Consider the following 17,284-nt stretch of genomic DNA (forward strand, 5'->3'; position numbering starts at 1 on the left):
ATCGAACCGTGACCCGAGCACCTGTTGCCGCCTCCACGCTCCTAGATTAATGCGAGCCGACCTAACCTGCCGCCTCCGCTCCCAAGCTCGACCGCCGCGTAGGCATAGTGAACCAACGTAACCTCTCTTACGAAGATTCCATGGACCGTGACCGCTGAAAAGCTCCGGCCGTGAGTTCATCGACGCCGCGACGCGGCGGAATCGGTCTCGGTTGTCTGCCCCTTTGATCGAGGGCGACACAAGTGTCTTCATTCATCCTCGAATCATTCACTGAAGGGGATGTTATAAAATCAGCTATGCTAGGGTAGCTTCGAGGCACGAATTATTGACTTGGAATACGATTCTCTTTCAGAATTAGGACGATACTTTTCAAATGAGATTCTTCCTACCGAATTCGTTCTTGAAAAGCATCATAGCAATTTACATTACCAAGACTCTCATTCTAAATAAATAAACGTAGGCCCGGCGCAAGGCAGGTTCAGCGCGTTCGCCGGAACCCGGTCCCGCGTTTTAAAAGGCCCCGCGGTCTACGAAAATTACTGAATCAAAAGGCACCGATTTTGATTAACTTTTTACAGGCTGATGATACCATTAACAAATACGAGACATTTTTTTAGTAACGCTGATTAAATTGAAAGGAGTGACAAAAATCATCAAAGTATTATTATTTAATATTCATATTATAAAAAATATATAATATGTAACAGGATTTGTAAACAAAATAATTCCTCGTTGTAAAATTTAAGTGTAGTATTTGAATGTGAATCCAGGTCTCGCAAAATTTGTGAACCCGGCCCCGCAGAAGCGACTAACCATTCGCAAATAATATGTTGTGTACAATTTCCTTGAATTAAAATTTAATAATTGGGGGCACTTATCGCTAGCTGGGTATTTAAAATTTAAATCTCTCTGCTACTGTCTAGCTCTGACGATAAATACCGATGTATACGATGTATACCGATACAGTGAGAGTTATTCGAGCAATTCCGATTTTTCTACGTTTAAAACACCCCCCCCCCCCCCCTGTCGCGTAAATCACTTGGTCCAAGGGTTAATCTCGATCTAGGCCTCGTTTCGCGATAAAGTGGACATTCCGTGGGACACGCATCCACACGCAAACGCATGCATGTAGGACGCATCCGATTCGTGAAATTACAGGCTCTGATTAGCGCTCACAAAGGAGGCGCGCGGTTCGGTTCCGCACCATTTTCAAGTCGAGTCATTAAAATGGCTCGATCGACGTAACGTGGTCTCGTAACAAACGCGCCCGATGGAAGTATCGTATCGTGTCTCAGGCACGCGAGCATAATTGTTTCTAATTATAGCGGGCTATCGGCGCCGCTATCGCGAATGCTCTAGTAACCGGTATTCCGATCGGCGTCGGGACGCGCGCGATCGGAAGATGCTGAGAAATGATCAATTTTGATTATTCGAAACCTAAATTTATCGACGAGAGATCACTCCTAAGGTTTCGAGGAATTATTAAACTCCTTTATCAAAAAACCAGGTGAAATAGTTGCCTGATGTTTCTTAACAACCGTCCTATTGTTTTGGGTGATAAATAATCCTGAATTTATATAATATAATGCAATTAATTTAAGTCGATTCCGGATAATTTAGAAGCATGTAACCACGGTGCGGGAATAAAGAGGTTAAAAGAGAGGATTACCTAAAATGCGAGTATTAATTCAATTAAGCCGATGAGTTATTAACGAAATAATGAGTCTGCTGTCCCTAATGAACCCCGCGCCATCATCTAAGGCAGTGTTTCTCAAACGTTACATTCCCGCGGCCCCCCCTTCATTGAGGAAAGTTCTTAGCGTCCCCCTTGCGTATGATACAAGCGTTCAAAAATAAACGTTGGTAAAAAGAAGGAAACCAATTTGGATAACGTAAATACTCGTCACCTTTTACCATTATGACACATGATATCAATGTTGTTGCTGTGATGTCAGCGCTATCAGAGTTATATTTGCACCGCCACACGCGATTACCAGTAAAAATACGTATAAAAAGAATGTTTGAAAAAAAGCTACGCATGAGGTAATTTCATTGGCATACATTACTGTGCGTAAACATAAAAATATACAATGTCTACTAGACAGTATACAATGTATATAATCTTCTCTAAAAACCGAACGTAAAAAGATTATATTCTAAAATGATAACTAGACTGCGGATCTTTATGCATTTATAGGAAATTTGAATGTGCAAGAACCTACAAAATGCAAACAATATCCAGGAATATAAAAAAGATTGAAAGTAAAGTTCATGTTATGATATTTACAGAATAAAATAAATGTATATACAGGTTCAATTTTTGAAGGCACGTTCGCGAAGATTTTATTTTGCATAAAGATCCGCAGTCGAATGATAACCATCTTGTATAACGTGATTGCTTTTACCTCTCGCAGTTTTGATTTTATACATAAAATCAACCTGCCAATAAATGTCAGATGTCACTTTGATAAAAATAAAGTATAACGAACGATAGTTTTCATTTTGCATGAGACAGGGTATTTTTCTCCATCCTAAGTTGTTTTGGAGCTCTGGTCCGAAGGGTTAAAGCCGTTAAAGGGTTAAAGAATTCGCCTAATGATCAAACCGATTCGCGACGGATATGCGCTAAAAAAAATTCTCACGGTAAGATGAGATCGGTAACTGAAATCCGATATTTACCGAACGGTTTCGAGTGTCTATTCCTGGTCAACAGCCCCCGTCGAAGGTCATCGAACGATCCCCGTCGGGTAAATTTGCAACGTAATTAATGCCCACAACCTATACACACGCGTACACCTACTAATAATAGTTAAACAAACCCCAACTTTTTATACATCCAACATGTGTATAATATTAGGTTGTCCGAAAAGTTTCTTTCGTGAGTTGCATTCAATTATTTTCTGTGGCAGTGTTTCTATAAATAGACAATCTAATTTCATAGATATTCATGTTGTAACAGTAATGGAGCAAAATGAATCGTGCACAATTCAGTAATGTAATATAAAACATAAAATATTGTGCATGTATTGCTTATTAATAAAGCGAAAGAAACTTTTCGGACAACATAATATATATTATCTTTCTATGTATAATAATATTGTTATTTCGTTTAGCATAAGTAATTAATTCTGTGCCTTACATTTACAAATCTAGTTTAGTAAATTTACTTTGGGAAAGCACAGAATTAATTGCTACACCCAACACATACAGCTACCACAGTTTAAAGTTCTCACAGAAACCCTTGGGCGAATCGATCCAGTCGATAAATAGAATTCGAAAGAGACTCGCCGACGAGAAACAGAACAAGGGTCGAAAAATTTCCTAGGGTAGCGTCGTTATCGATTCGTGCACGTCACGAGTTACAGGTTACAAGACCCCCCCTCCCCGACTAATGTCGTCTCAGACGGACAACTCGATTGCACGATTGATTCACGACGATGATATTACCATTAATTTACAACTCATTACGCACATTCTGGTCGATTACGTAGACGCTGTCAATTACCACGAAATTCGAGTATCGTGGTAGAAGCACCACTACGACATTCGACGACACGTCGTCACCGTCGGATGCAATTTAGCACACTCCTGCGTGTAATGATACCCATTTGACAATCGTGTCGCGAAACGCGACACGTGATATTTCTTATTTACGAACGATTGAATAGGTTTCTTTCGTGGAGAACGAGCGCCTCGTAAACAGTCGTAAATCGCACATAGAACGAAAAGGAAAGGCGGAAAACGGTACATACGCAGCCGAAGAATTCGAGCACGTAACCAGCTTACGAAAACGGAAACTTTGATGAAATGGACAGCTTCTTACCGGCAATCCGTAAGACGGCTCTGTCGGCGGGATCGAGCTGCAGGATACTCAACGGTTTGTCCTTTACCCATTCCTTCAGACTTCCGTCCAGCTCGAACTCCATTATCTGATACGTTGTTGGCAGCGGTTACCTTTTTCATTTACACCATATTCGTGCGGCTCCTCTCCTTGCACTGTTTCACAACCACTAAAGCAATTTCACAACCGCGACACGGAGCCAGAACGTTACGTCGTCTTCGTTCGATATCGTTCGCGAACAGGCGAGCGTTGCACCGTGAACTAGCTCGATTGTAGTTATCGACAGCGGGCAGCTGGCGACTTTGCACATGCTACTTGGCACATCGTCCCGCATCGAGCCTTCCTCTGTCAATTTCTATCCCCGATTCTTCCTTAGAGTTGTATCCTTGGAGTGTGAAATGGTTCGGTCGATCAGGAAGCACGTGGAAATCGAATCCTCCGTGCCGCGCTTTTATTTACTACGCGACGCCGGCCGTGTAGGACAACGGTAGCGTACCGTCGCGTAGAAGTGCACCAACTGTACGCTGCAACGAACGGAAGGAAGAGGTGAGAAGGAGACGACGAACAGGGAAAGCGTACGACGTATGGGGCGTTCTTTAGACGACGTACAGCGATTGCTTGACGATGGGGAGCGACGGAATAGCGGGCAGACGATAACAACCCGACTAACGTGCTTCCTGCACGCCGATAATCAGCGATACTTCGTTTCCTCGTCGTGAGCGGCGCTTAGGTCAAGTTAGACACTTGGTTGAAAACTTGGTGGGTCAGGCTCTCGACCATCCGCAGTCGGAACCAGCTCGAATTCCTGTCGTTGCTAGTCGTTTCCAAGACCTTTGCCCACGATCCTCGGATTCTTTGATGTTTCACTTGTCGAAATATCTCAGTCTAGTTCTGCCACCGCCTTCGCTGTCGTCTATACCGCTGATCTCTTCCGGAAACATTCTACGAATACAAATGAGAAGATATTAATAGTCGTTTTATATCGAGCTCCATTCGAAATTAACAAACAAAGTGGAGTATATCAGGTGGAGCAATTCATTCTTTGCCCCTATATTCAATTTATTTTTCAGGTATATCTAATTTAAGGTCAGGTTACACCAATAAAACGTTTTTTTAAATAAATTTTGTTTATAGTAAAAAAAATATTTCAAAATCAAACTTTTTACAGCTGAAAGTACATATATTAAACAATTTGAAAAGAAAAAAAAGTTTTTTTTTTTTATTAAATAGCGGCTCTGAAAATGGCTGCTCAAACTCGTCCAATTATTTGTTGGCGGTCATCATTGTTGTCATCATTTCTTGGAAACGAATCATCTGAAAGCAAAAAATAAAACGGTTTCATATTCTGTATCGAATTGGCTATGGTCGGTACTACAATGAAACATTTTCACAGAAAAAAAAAACAAAATGGCGGACATTTGAATTTTTCGTACCCTTTTTTTCCACTTTTAATTGTTTATAACTTTTTTAAATAACAATGAATATATCTGGTTGTAGTACCGACCATAGCCAATTCGATACACAATATGAAAACCATTTTATTTTTGGCTTTCAGATGATTCGTTTCCAAGAAATGATGACACCCACCAACAAATTGGACGAATTTGTGCAGCCATTTTCAGAGCCGCCATTTAAAAAAAAGAAAAACAAATTTTTTTTTTTCAAATAATTTAATATATGTACTTTCAGCTGTAAAAAGTTTGATTCTGAAATCTTTTTTTACTATAAACAAAATTTATTTAATGAAACACGTTTTATTGGTGTAACCTGGCCTTAAACTGAAGTATTCGCCTGCCATTTTGTTACATTCAAGTATTAGGTTGTCCCAATAGCTACTTTCGTAATTTGCACTCAATTATTTTGTGTGGCAGTGTTTATAGAAATAGACAATCTAATTTCTTAGATGTTGATGTTGTAACAGTAATGGAGCAAAATGAATCGTGCACAATTCAATAATGTAACATTAGACGTAAAATATTGTGTATGTATTACTTATTAACACGTTGATCGCCACGTCACCCATATATGGGTGACAATGCTTTTCACTGAAAAAAGTACGAAAATTAATTCTGAAAGTTAAGTGTCACAGAAAATGTATTTAAATGAAATGCTTGAACTTTGATGAAGTTACAAAACTAAATACCACAATAAATGTTTCATTACGCAGTTTCCAATAGTCTGTAAACAAAGTTTAATCACAGTAGAAATTTTTAAGAGTATTAGTCTGGCAGTGAACGTGTTAATAAAACGAAAGAAACTGTTGGGACAACCTAATACAAATTTTCATGAAAAACACAGGCTGCTTTGACACTTGTTTTTACTCCAATATATGCTCTCTTGGGAGATCATGTGTGGTATAATTTCTTTTTTAAATAAATGATACGTTTACCATAGAAAGGCACAGAATTAATTTCTAGGCCTAACATAAATGACTGACTATTATTATTTTCATATCGACCTAAATTATAAATAACTTAAGATCAATCTGACGTTTTACTCTTGAAAAATGAACAATGCTTATATCGCTATTTTTAACTCCTCGCTTTAAAAAAAAAAAAAGAAAAAAAAACTGACTCTCCAGCGAAACGTGTACGTCTTGGAAACCCGCGAGCACGTATAGAAGAGGGAGTGCACGACGTTGCGTTAATATTTTAGTAATCGCGTTATGACTCAGACCCGGGGGGAGAAAGCGATATTTTCCGCCGATCGGCGCTTTCTACAGACGTTTCCAAGAAAAATTTGTAAAACAAGCGATTTCTCTGAAATTGGGCGTTATTAAAGTATCGAACGTGCTTCTCGCTGCAACAATTTTTATCCGCGTTAAATGCAGAACGTACGGTTAAAACGTTACCAAATCGGACGAGATCAGATACAAAGAGCCGGAAACGGACGTGATAACAACACGCGAAGCCGAATTGATTCCCCGCGAGGCATTAAAAAATTAATATATGCGTAAATTCTTCGTCGCATAGATCATCGTTCTACTTTCAAACGGAGCTACTTGCTTACTGATACGAGTGATTAAAATATGCGAACCTTGAAAGTCTTACAATTGAATTCGAACAATGTTGATCGAAATGTGACAATCCCTCATTAATAATTGTATTCGAAAATTCATATATGCCGAAACATTTAACGGTAAAATTTCACGTTGTTTCGCTTGTTTGTTTTCACACTACAACAAAGGAAACATGAACATCCGTTCTATATTCGCGACTCAAAAGGCTTCAGTTCACGCGCACGCGACCACGAGAAGTAATTTTTCTCTCCCCCCCCCCTTTCTCTCTTTATTCTTTCAGTCAAATTTAGAGCGTTGTCCAAACGTAAGAACACAAAAAATACGTTCAGACATCGCAGCTGCTGAACAACCAAACAGCGAGAAACGTACCGCATTCAGGGTTTGATTACTCAACGAACCAAAGAATATAACACGATTACTTGAGGTTAAACCTAACCTAATTGCTCCTAAACTCTGTACAATGAAACGGGCAAAAATCCTGCGTATTTGCCTGTCGTTAAGAGTTACGCGAAACTTTACAATAGGGTTATAAACTGTATCCTTTAATTCCTCGCAAGGTGTACAATAGTGTACAACCATCGGAGTATAGGAGCAATGTGCGATATTACCAAGAATCAGCGACATCTACGAAAGACGTACACGCGACTAAGATAAACGTAACTCCGAAAATAATGAAAAGTAGCTGCGGTTCGTTCACATGTATCGTCTCGAATCTTGACCCAAACAACGAGTTCGACCTAATATGATATGGACGAAACAATATTCTAATCCCCTTAAATCAATATATAGAATTGATAGAATAGAATCATTAAAATTCGCGTAAAGGTAACGAGACGAAAGAATAGGAAGGATGTGCATTACCGTTCGATCATCTGTCGAGCCGATGCGAAACCAGGAAAAATCAATGTTCACCGGTATTCTCCTTCAAGTTCTTCGTCAACAACGTGGCAACCCAATTCGAAGAATATCCTTCCACGATTTCTTATACACTTTCCAACAGGAACCACTACCTGCTCGCGCGCAGGGACATCGCATTATCACTTATCATAGCAATTTTCGCGTTAGAAATACGACCCGGTTCGGTCTGACGACGCGTCTAGCAGACGACATTTTGCTTTTCGCGAACGTATCCGAAGTGCGACGAGAGTTCCCGAGCGTTCGTGACTCGACTAGATTCAACTGGCTCTGTGGCTCCACCGCCCCGCATGACGTGCATTATTTCGAATTGTTTATCATACTTCAATTGTCTATCTAATCTTTATTGTTGTTTCGCTTATTACTTTGTTCACTTCCAACTACTTTCCCACTTATAAGTAACTTCCTTGTTTTGTTATAAAAGACGTGTTCATTTAGAATTTTCTTTATAAAGTAACATGAAAAATAAACGAAGGAACGTGAAATTTCGCTGTTTTCTAAATAATACATTTTTTTAAAATCCTGCTTGAAATAGAACGTGCTTGACATGTATAATCTTTTTCTCTTTCTGTTTTTTATGTTGTTAATTCCCCCCTCCCCTTGGAGTATCGTAAAACTCTCTAAGAAAATAAAACAGATCAAGATGGAAGGATAGGAACGGAACAATTGCAAACGTACGGTTGGTTCGAAACATTAGGATCAGTGATAATGCAGTAACTTTCGAGTACTGATTATTACCAATAAGTTATTACTGAAATGTCCATGTATTATCGTGTTTGGAATTGTTATTGATCTCTATAGAAGGCTTAAGGCTAACACATACAACTTTTGCATATACATAAATGTATGGAACGCATCTGACATCATACCTATAAAGGCTGACATCAATTTTTCACCGAGAGGTGGTTACTGTAACCGCCACTGCCATCGGCCATTCATATAGTGGCGAACGATAGCCTTCGCAGCCACTTGTATCGTTTGATGTCACCGCTAAATAAAGTGACTGACACGGTTGGTAAATACCAGGAGGACGGTGTTTCGAGTAGCACCTATTCCATAATTAGATGCTTATTAAGAGATTCGTTGAAAATCAGTTTCAAAGTCCAATCCATTAAGAGCGATCTTATCACGCATTTAAGAATGTGCTAACGATTTACGCGATTGATCTAAAGCTTATTAATTTTATCTTCAGATATTTGAAGTTTCTCGTCATCTACAGGTTTAGATAAATCTGGGACCGAATTATTTCGACTAGTATGCTTTTCTTGTAATTTTAAAATTTTATCGTCTTTCTGCTTGATTGTATCTTTTAAATTCTGTATTTTACGACGATATTTACGTTTCATCTGACGTACTCGGAGCTCTTGTAATTTTATACGCTTCTCGACAGATTCAACTTGATGTTTCGCGCCTTTTTGGACGTTCTGAAATTATAATTTATTTATTACTCCGACATATTATTAATATTATGTATACAGGGTGTCCCAAAAGTCGGGGAGGAGCCAGAAATGGGGGGTAACTGAGACGATTCTGAACAACAATTTCCTTTGCAAAAATGTCGGATGGGGCTTCGTTAAGGAGATATTAAGAGAAAACCCCGACCAATCAGAGCGCGCGTAGACCGTTGGAGCGGCCGCGGCAGGGAAGGCTACGCGCTGGCGGCCGCGCTTGTACGCGAACAAGTGACTCGACGTGCATCGAAGGACATTGACGCTACCGCCTAGCGCGTAACCTTCGCTACCACGGCCGCTCCAGCGGTATACACGCGCTCTGATTGGTCAGGGTTTTCGCTTAATATCTCCTTAACGAAGCCCCATCGGACATTTTTGCAAAAGAAATTGTTGTTCAGAATCGTCTCAGCTACCCCCCATTTCCGGCTCCTCCCCGACTTTTGGGACACCCTGTATGTTGTACGCACCTCCAGTTGATTTTTTAATCCATCCACTCGGCTATTAATGGTTTTTCCAAGACGATCGATGGTTGCATTTTCTTTTTCCGTTTCACGCAAAAGGCCTAGTAACTTTTCCCTCTCTGTAACAATCCTTTCGTACTCGGAAAACAATTCTTCGCAATAAGCGGTTGCCTTATTCAATTGTTCTTTCAACGAATCACGTGAAACGCGTGTAGAATATACAAGGGTTTGTATGTTCTCATATTTACGTTGTGTGCGCCTAAAACAAATCTACATACACTTTACCTTGCGAATGAGATGAACAAATATTATATGTCGCAAAAAATGACGGATAACTTACTTGAGATTGCTTTCTAGTTTGTCAACGAGGATTTTTAAATGATTTCTTTCAGCTGTAATCATTACGAGTTGTTTTTCATTTTCTGGCTGATTCTCTTCTATACGTTTTATATGATTGCATAAATTACGTTTTTCGCTCTCATATTGATGCTTTAATTCTTCCAATAACGTCCTACATTCTTCGATAGCAGTAGTATGAACGATAGTAGGGACTGTTTGCTCCTCTTTATTTTTAACCTTTTCGAACTCTTTGCTTAAGATCTCGTACTTTCCTTTGAGATTGCTCAGTTCTGATGCACTAATTGTGTGTTCCTTTTTAAGTGCTTCATTACGTTTTAAGATTGCTTCCATTTTTGCTTCGTACAGCGAACAAATTTCTTTTGCTTCTTTCTTGAGACCTGTAGTTTCTTTTTGCAGGATATCATTCTGTTTTTTCAGTGATGCACTATTCTCAACCAATGACTTTATTTCCTGTGCATACCTGGCACACTCTATCCTCAAATTTTCCACTTCTTTATGCATAAGTTCGTTCTCTGCGACTATTTCTTTACATCTGCTTCCAAAATCGGCCATTTCTTGCTCATACATGTTCACCAATTCTTGTTTTTCTGACAAGTTTTCTTGATAAGCATTTAAAAGTGGACCCAATGTATGAAAATTAATACCACCCCAAACGTGTTGATTGTACTTTTCTGCTTTTTCATTATTTTTTACGAAGTCTGTTCCAAGTTTTTGGTCTTTTAATTTGTCTTGATATCTTTCTAATTCAGCATTTAGCTGGTAAACGATACATTTTAATAATGCTACATCTTCGCTTGATTGAATTTTCTCAGCCTCAAGTTTTCTATTGTATTTTACCAAATCAACTCTTGTGTCTTCCATTTCCTTCATCATTTGTACTACTGTTTCATATCTCGAACATAATTGATGATACTCTGCTTCTCGCTCTTCCATTAAACTATTTAACTTTCGACACTCATCTTGAACATTCTTGTAGCATTTATCTAATTTGTGATATTCATTAGCTATTCTCAATGTATCTTTTGAAACATGTTTGTCTCTTATTCTTGAAGAAATAATACCTAAGAAAGTAACAAGTAACATTTTAAATATTATCTTTACAAAACAAACAGAATATTGTACTATATATATAATAATACCTGAGTCTGCATCACCTTCATCAAACATTTGTTGTTCATTACTTTCCTTAGACAATTTTCTATTTCTTCTACATCTATTGCTTTTAGTTGTCAAAGGTATGTCACCTTCGTAATCATTACCATCTTCGGTTACATAGTCTGGTAAATCTTTGCAAGCATTGTGCATTTTAAACATATGTCTAGCTTTTGAAACGCGTCTGCGACGATAAACTGGTTTATACGTCGTTTCCAAATTATCGTTTGTGACAGACATTCTTTTACAACTGTGTAATGACAAACGGTTGAATAGAAAGAGGTTAAGTACTTCGAATGATTTATATAACTTCTTATTCAACGTGATTAGAAAGTATCGTATCAGTTTCTAATGCCAAAACAAATTGCCTTTCCTTGTTCGATACTGCTTTCGCGACTAGTCATTGTCGTGTCTCATAATTTACGACTGATAAGTATGGTTAACAAAATTGTTCAACCAGGATTGTTTGACGTACACGAAAATAGGATAGTATGGACTGTATCGCTCACCAAAGTCATCACAAACTTATATATCGAGTATAAAACGTACACGCGTTCATTATGATTGAATATTATTATTAATTTCCACGATTGTATGCCAGTCATTGCCATGACAACTAAGTAATCAAACTAATATATCGAAATTATCCACCAGATGGTGCTACGCAAACGCAATTTTCCTATCTCTGGCTTATTTGATTATTTACAATCTATTCCTCTATTTATTTACTTATCTACCAAGTTTAATGGATTACAACGGATTAAAGTCTAAATTCTTTTGTACTTCATGTGTATCTCTTAATCTCCAAATTTTCCACATTCTATAATATTCGTTTACAAATTCTACCCATCTATATATTATTACCACCAAATTATGTCAACAATTTTTACTCAAAATATGATAAACTTGGCGTGTGGAAAATTCACGTAAACAACGTTGTTGTCATTTTTTAAGTATAGAGTTACCGTCTGAGAAGGTAAAAGCGATTACTATTATCAGTATTTGCGCGTTCGAACGCAGCAGCTTGCGTAGAAGCAATTCGAAACGTCCTCGAACGTCTATCGATTATGAAAAATGATCGGAATTTTCCAAAGAATATGTTTTTCGACAAATAATGCCTTTCGTTTATGGTATCACAACACCGAATATCACGGTGCTTACCTAATTCTCGATACGAAAAGTTAATAGGGTGGAAAAGCCATTCGATATACGTACACACACACACACGTCTCCATTACCCTGCAAAAAAGAAAATTTTATTCCTGGTTGCTCGTTTTTCAATTGAAATTACTCGTGAATAATGATAAAGGAGCACTCTCGCGACGACGATAAATGAAAGAAACATTCTTTTACCGACTGAATACACGAAGAAGCCAAAAACACGAATCCTTAACGTGTTATTTGCATTAACCGTGACTACTAAACGTGCCTCGTTTGGTTCCCAGTTAAAACTCGAGATATCAGTATCGTCAATACGTGCGTATCACAATGGAACAAAGACGATCCGCTCGTGCATACGATCTCCGTTTGATATTACCAGTCCGACTGATCCTGCAGAAAACATACGAGCGCACACAATTCAAAAAACCGAATACTACCATCGACCTGGCAATTCTTTACGCGAAACATTGCGAAACCACATTCTAGGTAACTGTCGTCGTAAATCTACTTTTATTCTCGAGGTTACTACAATTACCTTCTGATAAGACTACAATGATAGCGCCAAGCGAAATTATTAACTGTCGCTTCAGCTTGTCTTCGCGATGCGAATAAAAACGTCAGGAATTCGCGCAAACATAGACAGATCGCGGCGAAAGTTTCTTTGAAATTTCACCCGGGCATTTCCTCGCGGATTTTTGGCGTTGAGCTCAAACTACGATTGATTCGACGCTATGACGAAAGGTACAGTGGAGCATGAGAATTTTTGCGTGGAACGGACGGAATAACGTTTTAGAAATGTGAGATTTTTTAAGTGTAGCAAAGGTATCGTTTTCATTTGATAAGTGGCAGTGGGAGGTGCGACAGATTTCACTCTCGTCTGCTTCGGGTATCAATTTTGTTATGGATGAATAGAAAAGTAAACAATCTTATCGAGTAGTATCTCAACGAGGAAGTTTCTAATAATCTTAACGATCACAGTGGATCTAGTATTTTATTAGAGAAGATAAGGGACAGTGTGTTGTCTATAATTTAATTAAAAATTGAAACATGTCTTGGCACGAGTGTTACATAAAGAGTTTGATAACTCTCTTAACTGATATACATATATGCATACAGTCCGTGGGTGAGAAGAATGTAATCGGAGATGTCTGTGGATTTCATCGTTTTATCTCAGTAACTCTAGAAAGACTATAGGTCTATTTATAGTCAGAGTACATAATCGGATTAAACGACCTTCTTGTTCGGAATTTTAAAAGAGGGAAGACGGTCCATATTGCTTCTTCGCGGCGGAATGGATTTCAATGCAACTTCATGTTTAAGTTACTTACTTCCCTTCTAATGTCTAATTAAATTTTGAGCAGATCAATAAATAATAATGATTACCAATTTGTTTGGTATTTCTAATATCTATTCCGTTAAAATTTAACAATATACTTTGAACAAATCTCGAATATTAAATTTCGCATAAAAACGTTAAATAAACCTTGTCCCGTTCTTCTTTAATAAGATACTACTCTCATAAAATTTCTGATTGCGCGTCCGATCATGATACCCCGAAATTTATATATAATTAATTTATACCGTTTAATGGCATCAGACGTATCCATCGAAGTGAAAATATTTTTACAAGCATCTTCGAATAAAATAGTCTCCTTCTTCGCAGCGATATGGTTGCTTGGCTGGCTAACGCTGTTGATCGCATCCAGACACAGCGAGGGCCAACAATGCAATTATTACCAAGATATGATCGCTGGTACCACGTACTACGTTTACAACCCGAGTTATCCGAATTACTATCAAGGATCTCAGTCGTGCATCTGGACCCTGAGGAGCCCCACTCGAATCAACTTCACCTGCTCTGTATTTGAGTTACCAGACGTAAGATCGAAGTTCTTTCTCAAAATTGATGCGAAAGAGGTAGTATCAAGCTTCTATTAGGTTGTCCAAAAAGTTTCTTTCGCTTTATTAATAAGTAATACATGCACAATATTTTATGTTTTATGTTACATTACTGAATTGTGCACGATTCATTTTGCTCCATTACTGTTACAACATGAATATCTATGAAATTAGATTGTCTATTTAGAGAAACACAACCACATAAAATAATTGAGTGCAACTCGCGAAAGAAACTTTCGGGACAACCTAATACAAATCGAAGAACGAAAGTAGTAGTCTATACTAATATTATAAAGAGGAAAAATTGTTTGTATGTAGCGAGTCACCTCTGGAACTACCGAACCGCTTCTTAAAATTGTTCAAGATCTAGAAAGCTACGATATCTCTAGGCTATATTTTCCTTGAATAAAAATAAGTTTTCAATGAAAAGTCTTAATATTTATCAAAGCTAAGGCAACAGGAAATATCGATTGGAAAGTCTCGGTTACGGAAAGGAAAATACAGTCACGGGTGAAACCGCGAGGTGCAGCTGGTAACTGATAAAAATGACCTTTACAGACCCCGAACTGCGTCGGGGACAGAATGGCCGTCCAAATAAGTCCAGACACCACTCAACTGTACTGTGGCTCGAAAACATTCAGTGTGGAGTCTGAAAGTGAGGAGATGATCATCACGTTTACAGCGTACGGATGGACACGGGGTCGATTCCTTTGCATAGCGCGAACTACCACCGTTGCCGAGCCTTGTCGATGCGGATGGAAGAATCCTGTACGTACTTACTAGGCCTGCAGGAAAACTCGGATATTTCGAGCTACTCTCAAGCCGAGCCGAGTCGAGTCTCACTTTTCGATCCGAGCCGAGTACTCGAAAGAAGCGAGCGCCTCGAAAGAACCTAGTAAAGGTCGATTCAGACTATACGACACGGATCGTCACGTTCCGACAACGTGAATCCGTCTCCTCCGAGGCGCTCGCTTCAATCCGAGTTACTCGAAAGTTTCGAGCTGCTCGCTTCGGCTCGAGTTACTCGGTCCTGTCGAACCGCTGGCTTCTTTCGAGTACTCGGCTCGGATCGGTCATTCGATCTCGAGTAAAACTCGACTCGCCTTTTCCGAGTACTCGACAGCCCTACAACTTACACCCTTGCATCCTGAATGAAAAATAGTTCCCTATCATTGTCTAGAAAAAATTCTTCGAGCGTATCATGATGATTGTCCTCAGTCTAGAATTGTTGGTGGCACGGAGACAGGGGTGCACGAGTTTCCTATGATGGCTGGGATGGTGGACGCTACAACACGACGCGTGTACTGCGGTGGTACCATAATATCCCCTTCGCACGTGGTGACGGCAGCTCATTGCATCGTAAACAGAAATATCACGACGATTGGAGTTGTGGTGGGCGAACACGACCCATACACAGGTGACTGGTCTAATTAAAACTTCTTTCGTGTTCTAATCAGAATGATTTTAATGTTTCCAGGGACAGACACGAATGCCACGGTGCTGTATCGCGTCAAGAGCGTCATCATCCACCCGGAGTACGTTCGCGAATTGTTCCTGAACGACATAGCTGTCGTTGAACTGGATGGGAAGATACGTTTCAGTAACGAGATTGGCCCCGCTTGTCTACCCTTTCAACATTCGCCGGACACTTTTGGTGGCGCCTACGTCGATTTATTGGGTTGGTAGCATCGACTAACTTCGTTGTAATCGACCTTCTATCTAGAGGCTTCGTGTATCTTACTATCTTAAACAAACTTTCATTGTTGAAATCGCCAGGCTGGGGATCGACGGATTTCGGCGGACCACCGTCCAGCACCCTCCAAAAGGTCACGGTAAGCGTGATCACGAACCTCGAATGCTCGGCTATCTATCCTACCATAAATATAAATAGAGATACGATATGCACCTACGGGAAAGGAAAGGACGGATGCCAGGTACAGCTGTCTTTTTTTACTCTGTAACACAAAAATAATCGAAATTATCCATCGTTTTTGAACGTTCGTTTCGTAGATGGACAGCGGTGGGCCAGTTCTGTGGCAGAATCCCACGACCAGGCGAGTTTCACTCGTGGGAATTATCAGTCAGGGTAGCGGTTGCGGAATCTCGGCCGGCGTGAACTGCAGAGTCGGCGGTTACGTGGATTGGATTGCCTCGGTAACCCCAAGTACGAACGTCGCCATACGTGATTTTAATATGAAGCGCGAAAGCTGCGTTCGCATAACTGGCACGAATTTATTGTTACAGACACCATTTACTGCATGGTCGAATAAACAAACCGTACCTGATCGTTTCGCCTCGATTTGACGCGGCGTCGACTGCGCAACTGATCGTCCCAATAATTTCGTTGACGGAACAACTCGCATTCTACGCAAGCGGATTCCCTGTTTTTATACAGTTAACACAGTTAGTGTATTCTTCCTATGGAAGCGACGTAACGTCATCCGAATCAAACGGTCGAAGCTACGTCAATCCATAGGCCAGTCCCCAGGGGCAAAATAATATTGGCAAAGAGAGTAGACGATTGAACGACGTCCTTATCGATACGAACTTTCTGAATATTAAGTGATCAGGCAACGTGGTATTATATAAAAGTTTACGTATATATTAAGGTCTCTATACACATATATGTACAGATATGTATATATATATAATGAAATAATAATATATATATATAATATATATATCTAAAATGTATATATGTGTATATATATATATATGTACAGAGAACTTAATATATACGTATCTTTGAAAAGAATTAGAGGTACTACTTACTCGAATAACCTTCTATTATTATCAATAATGGGCGAGATAAGCGTTGAAGGAAGTGTATGAAGTGACGCACACTATTTTTTGTAGGTTTCCCTATAAATTCACATGTAAATGCTCACCTTAATGCAACAAGATTCTTCTAATTATCTATGGGGATTGGCCTCGAGATTGGATATGACCGGAGCTTCTATCCGTTATCTAAAATTAATGTATACTCGCGCGAATACATTTACGTTCGTTATATTAAATCTTACTG

At 39.2% G+C, this 17,284-nt stretch overlaps 3 protein-coding genes across 10 annotated transcripts in view; 1 reads left to right on the top strand and 2 right to left on the bottom strand.

Annotated features, from left to right (window-relative positions):
• LOC128876873 (dystonin) overlaps positions 1-7,976 on the bottom strand; it is a 105,414-nt gene extending 97,438 nt beyond the window's left edge. For 4 of the 5 annotated variants that reach the window (XM_054123657.1, XM_054123653.1, XM_054123650.1 and 1 more), the window contains exons 1-2: positions 7,722-7,976; positions 3,824-4,783 (exon numbers count right to left, since the gene is read on the bottom strand). In XM_054123657.1, the coding sequence (XP_053979632.1) occupies positions 3,824-3,926 (103 nt within the window). In that variant the 5' untranslated portion in view covers positions 3,927-4,783; positions 7,722-7,976. The remainder of the gene's footprint in view (positions 1-3,823; positions 4,784-7,721) is intronic. The other variant, XM_054123642.1, reaches the window with a different exon arrangement.
• Positions 7,977-8,542: 566 nt separating this feature from the next.
• LOC128877453 (protein Cep89 homolog) lies at positions 8,543-14,040 on the bottom strand. 4 transcript variants are annotated; one of them, XM_054124769.1, is made up of 7 exons: positions 13,942-14,040; positions 12,553-12,750; positions 12,415-12,438; positions 11,187-11,449; positions 10,028-11,108; positions 9,694-9,946; positions 8,543-9,199 (listed from the first exon to the last, which is right to left on the bottom strand). In XM_054124769.1, exons 3-7 carry the CDS (start codon positions 12,432-12,434, stop codon positions 8,942-8,944), a joined length of 1,875 nt encoding a protein of 624 aa, XP_053980744.1. In that variant the 5' UTR covers positions 12,435-12,438; positions 12,553-12,750; positions 13,942-14,040; the 3' UTR covers positions 8,543-8,941. The 4 variants fall into 4 exon arrangements, with proteins under 4 accessions (XP_053980744.1, XP_053980746.1, XP_053980745.1 ...); XM_054124771.1 differs by lacking the exon at positions 12,553-12,750 and having other exon boundaries at positions 12,361-12,438; positions 13,942-14,026; XM_054124770.1 differs by lacking the exon at positions 13,942-14,040 and having other exon boundaries at positions 12,361-12,438; positions 12,553-12,805.
• Positions 12,957-17,276, top strand: LOC128877454 (venom serine protease 34-like). Its single transcript, XM_054124773.1, has 8 exons — positions 12,957-13,101; positions 14,024-14,238; positions 14,818-15,027; positions 15,478-15,676; positions 15,737-15,937; positions 16,036-16,193; positions 16,270-16,423; positions 16,504-17,276. The coding sequence occupies exons 1-8, from the start codon at positions 13,092-13,094 to the stop codon at positions 16,527-16,529; spliced, it is 1,173 nt and encodes a 390-aa protein (XP_053980748.1). The 5' UTR covers positions 12,957-13,091; the 3' UTR covers positions 16,530-17,276.
• Positions 17,277-17,284: the final 8 nt, after the last annotated feature.

This window comes from Hylaeus volcanicus, chromosome 5 (genome assembly GCF_026283585.1).
Source record: "Hylaeus volcanicus isolate JK05 chromosome 5, UHH_iyHylVolc1.0_haploid, whole genome shotgun sequence".
Lineage (NCBI taxonomy): Eukaryota > Metazoa > Arthropoda > Insecta > Hymenoptera > Colletidae > Hylaeus > Hylaeus volcanicus.

What these genes read in the sequence shown, in the direction of transcription:
- LOC128877453 (XM_054124769.1), bottom strand. Translation starts at nt 12,434, where the DNA reads ATGGAGACGTGTGTGTGTGT. An exon ending in ATGGAGACGTGTGTGTGTGT is followed by an intron (nt 11,450 to 12,414) that starts GTACGTATATCG and finishes GTCATTACACAG; the next exon opens with TTGTAAAAGAATGTCTGTCA. An exon ending in TGAAGGTGATGCAGACTCAG is followed by an intron (nt 11,109 to 11,186) that starts GTATTATTATAT and finishes TTACTTTCTTAG; the next exon opens with GTATTATTTCTTCAAGAATA.
- LOC128877454 (XM_054124773.1), top strand. An exon ending in CTGTATTTGAGTTACCAGAC is followed by an intron (nt 14,239 to 14,817) that starts GTAAGATCGAAG and finishes TGACCTTTACAG; the next exon opens with ACCCCGAACTGCGTCGGGGA. An exon ending in CGCCTACGTCGATTTATTGG is followed by an intron (nt 15,938 to 16,035) that starts GTTGGTAGCATC and finishes TGAAATCGCCAG; the next exon opens with GCTGGGGATCGACGGATTTC.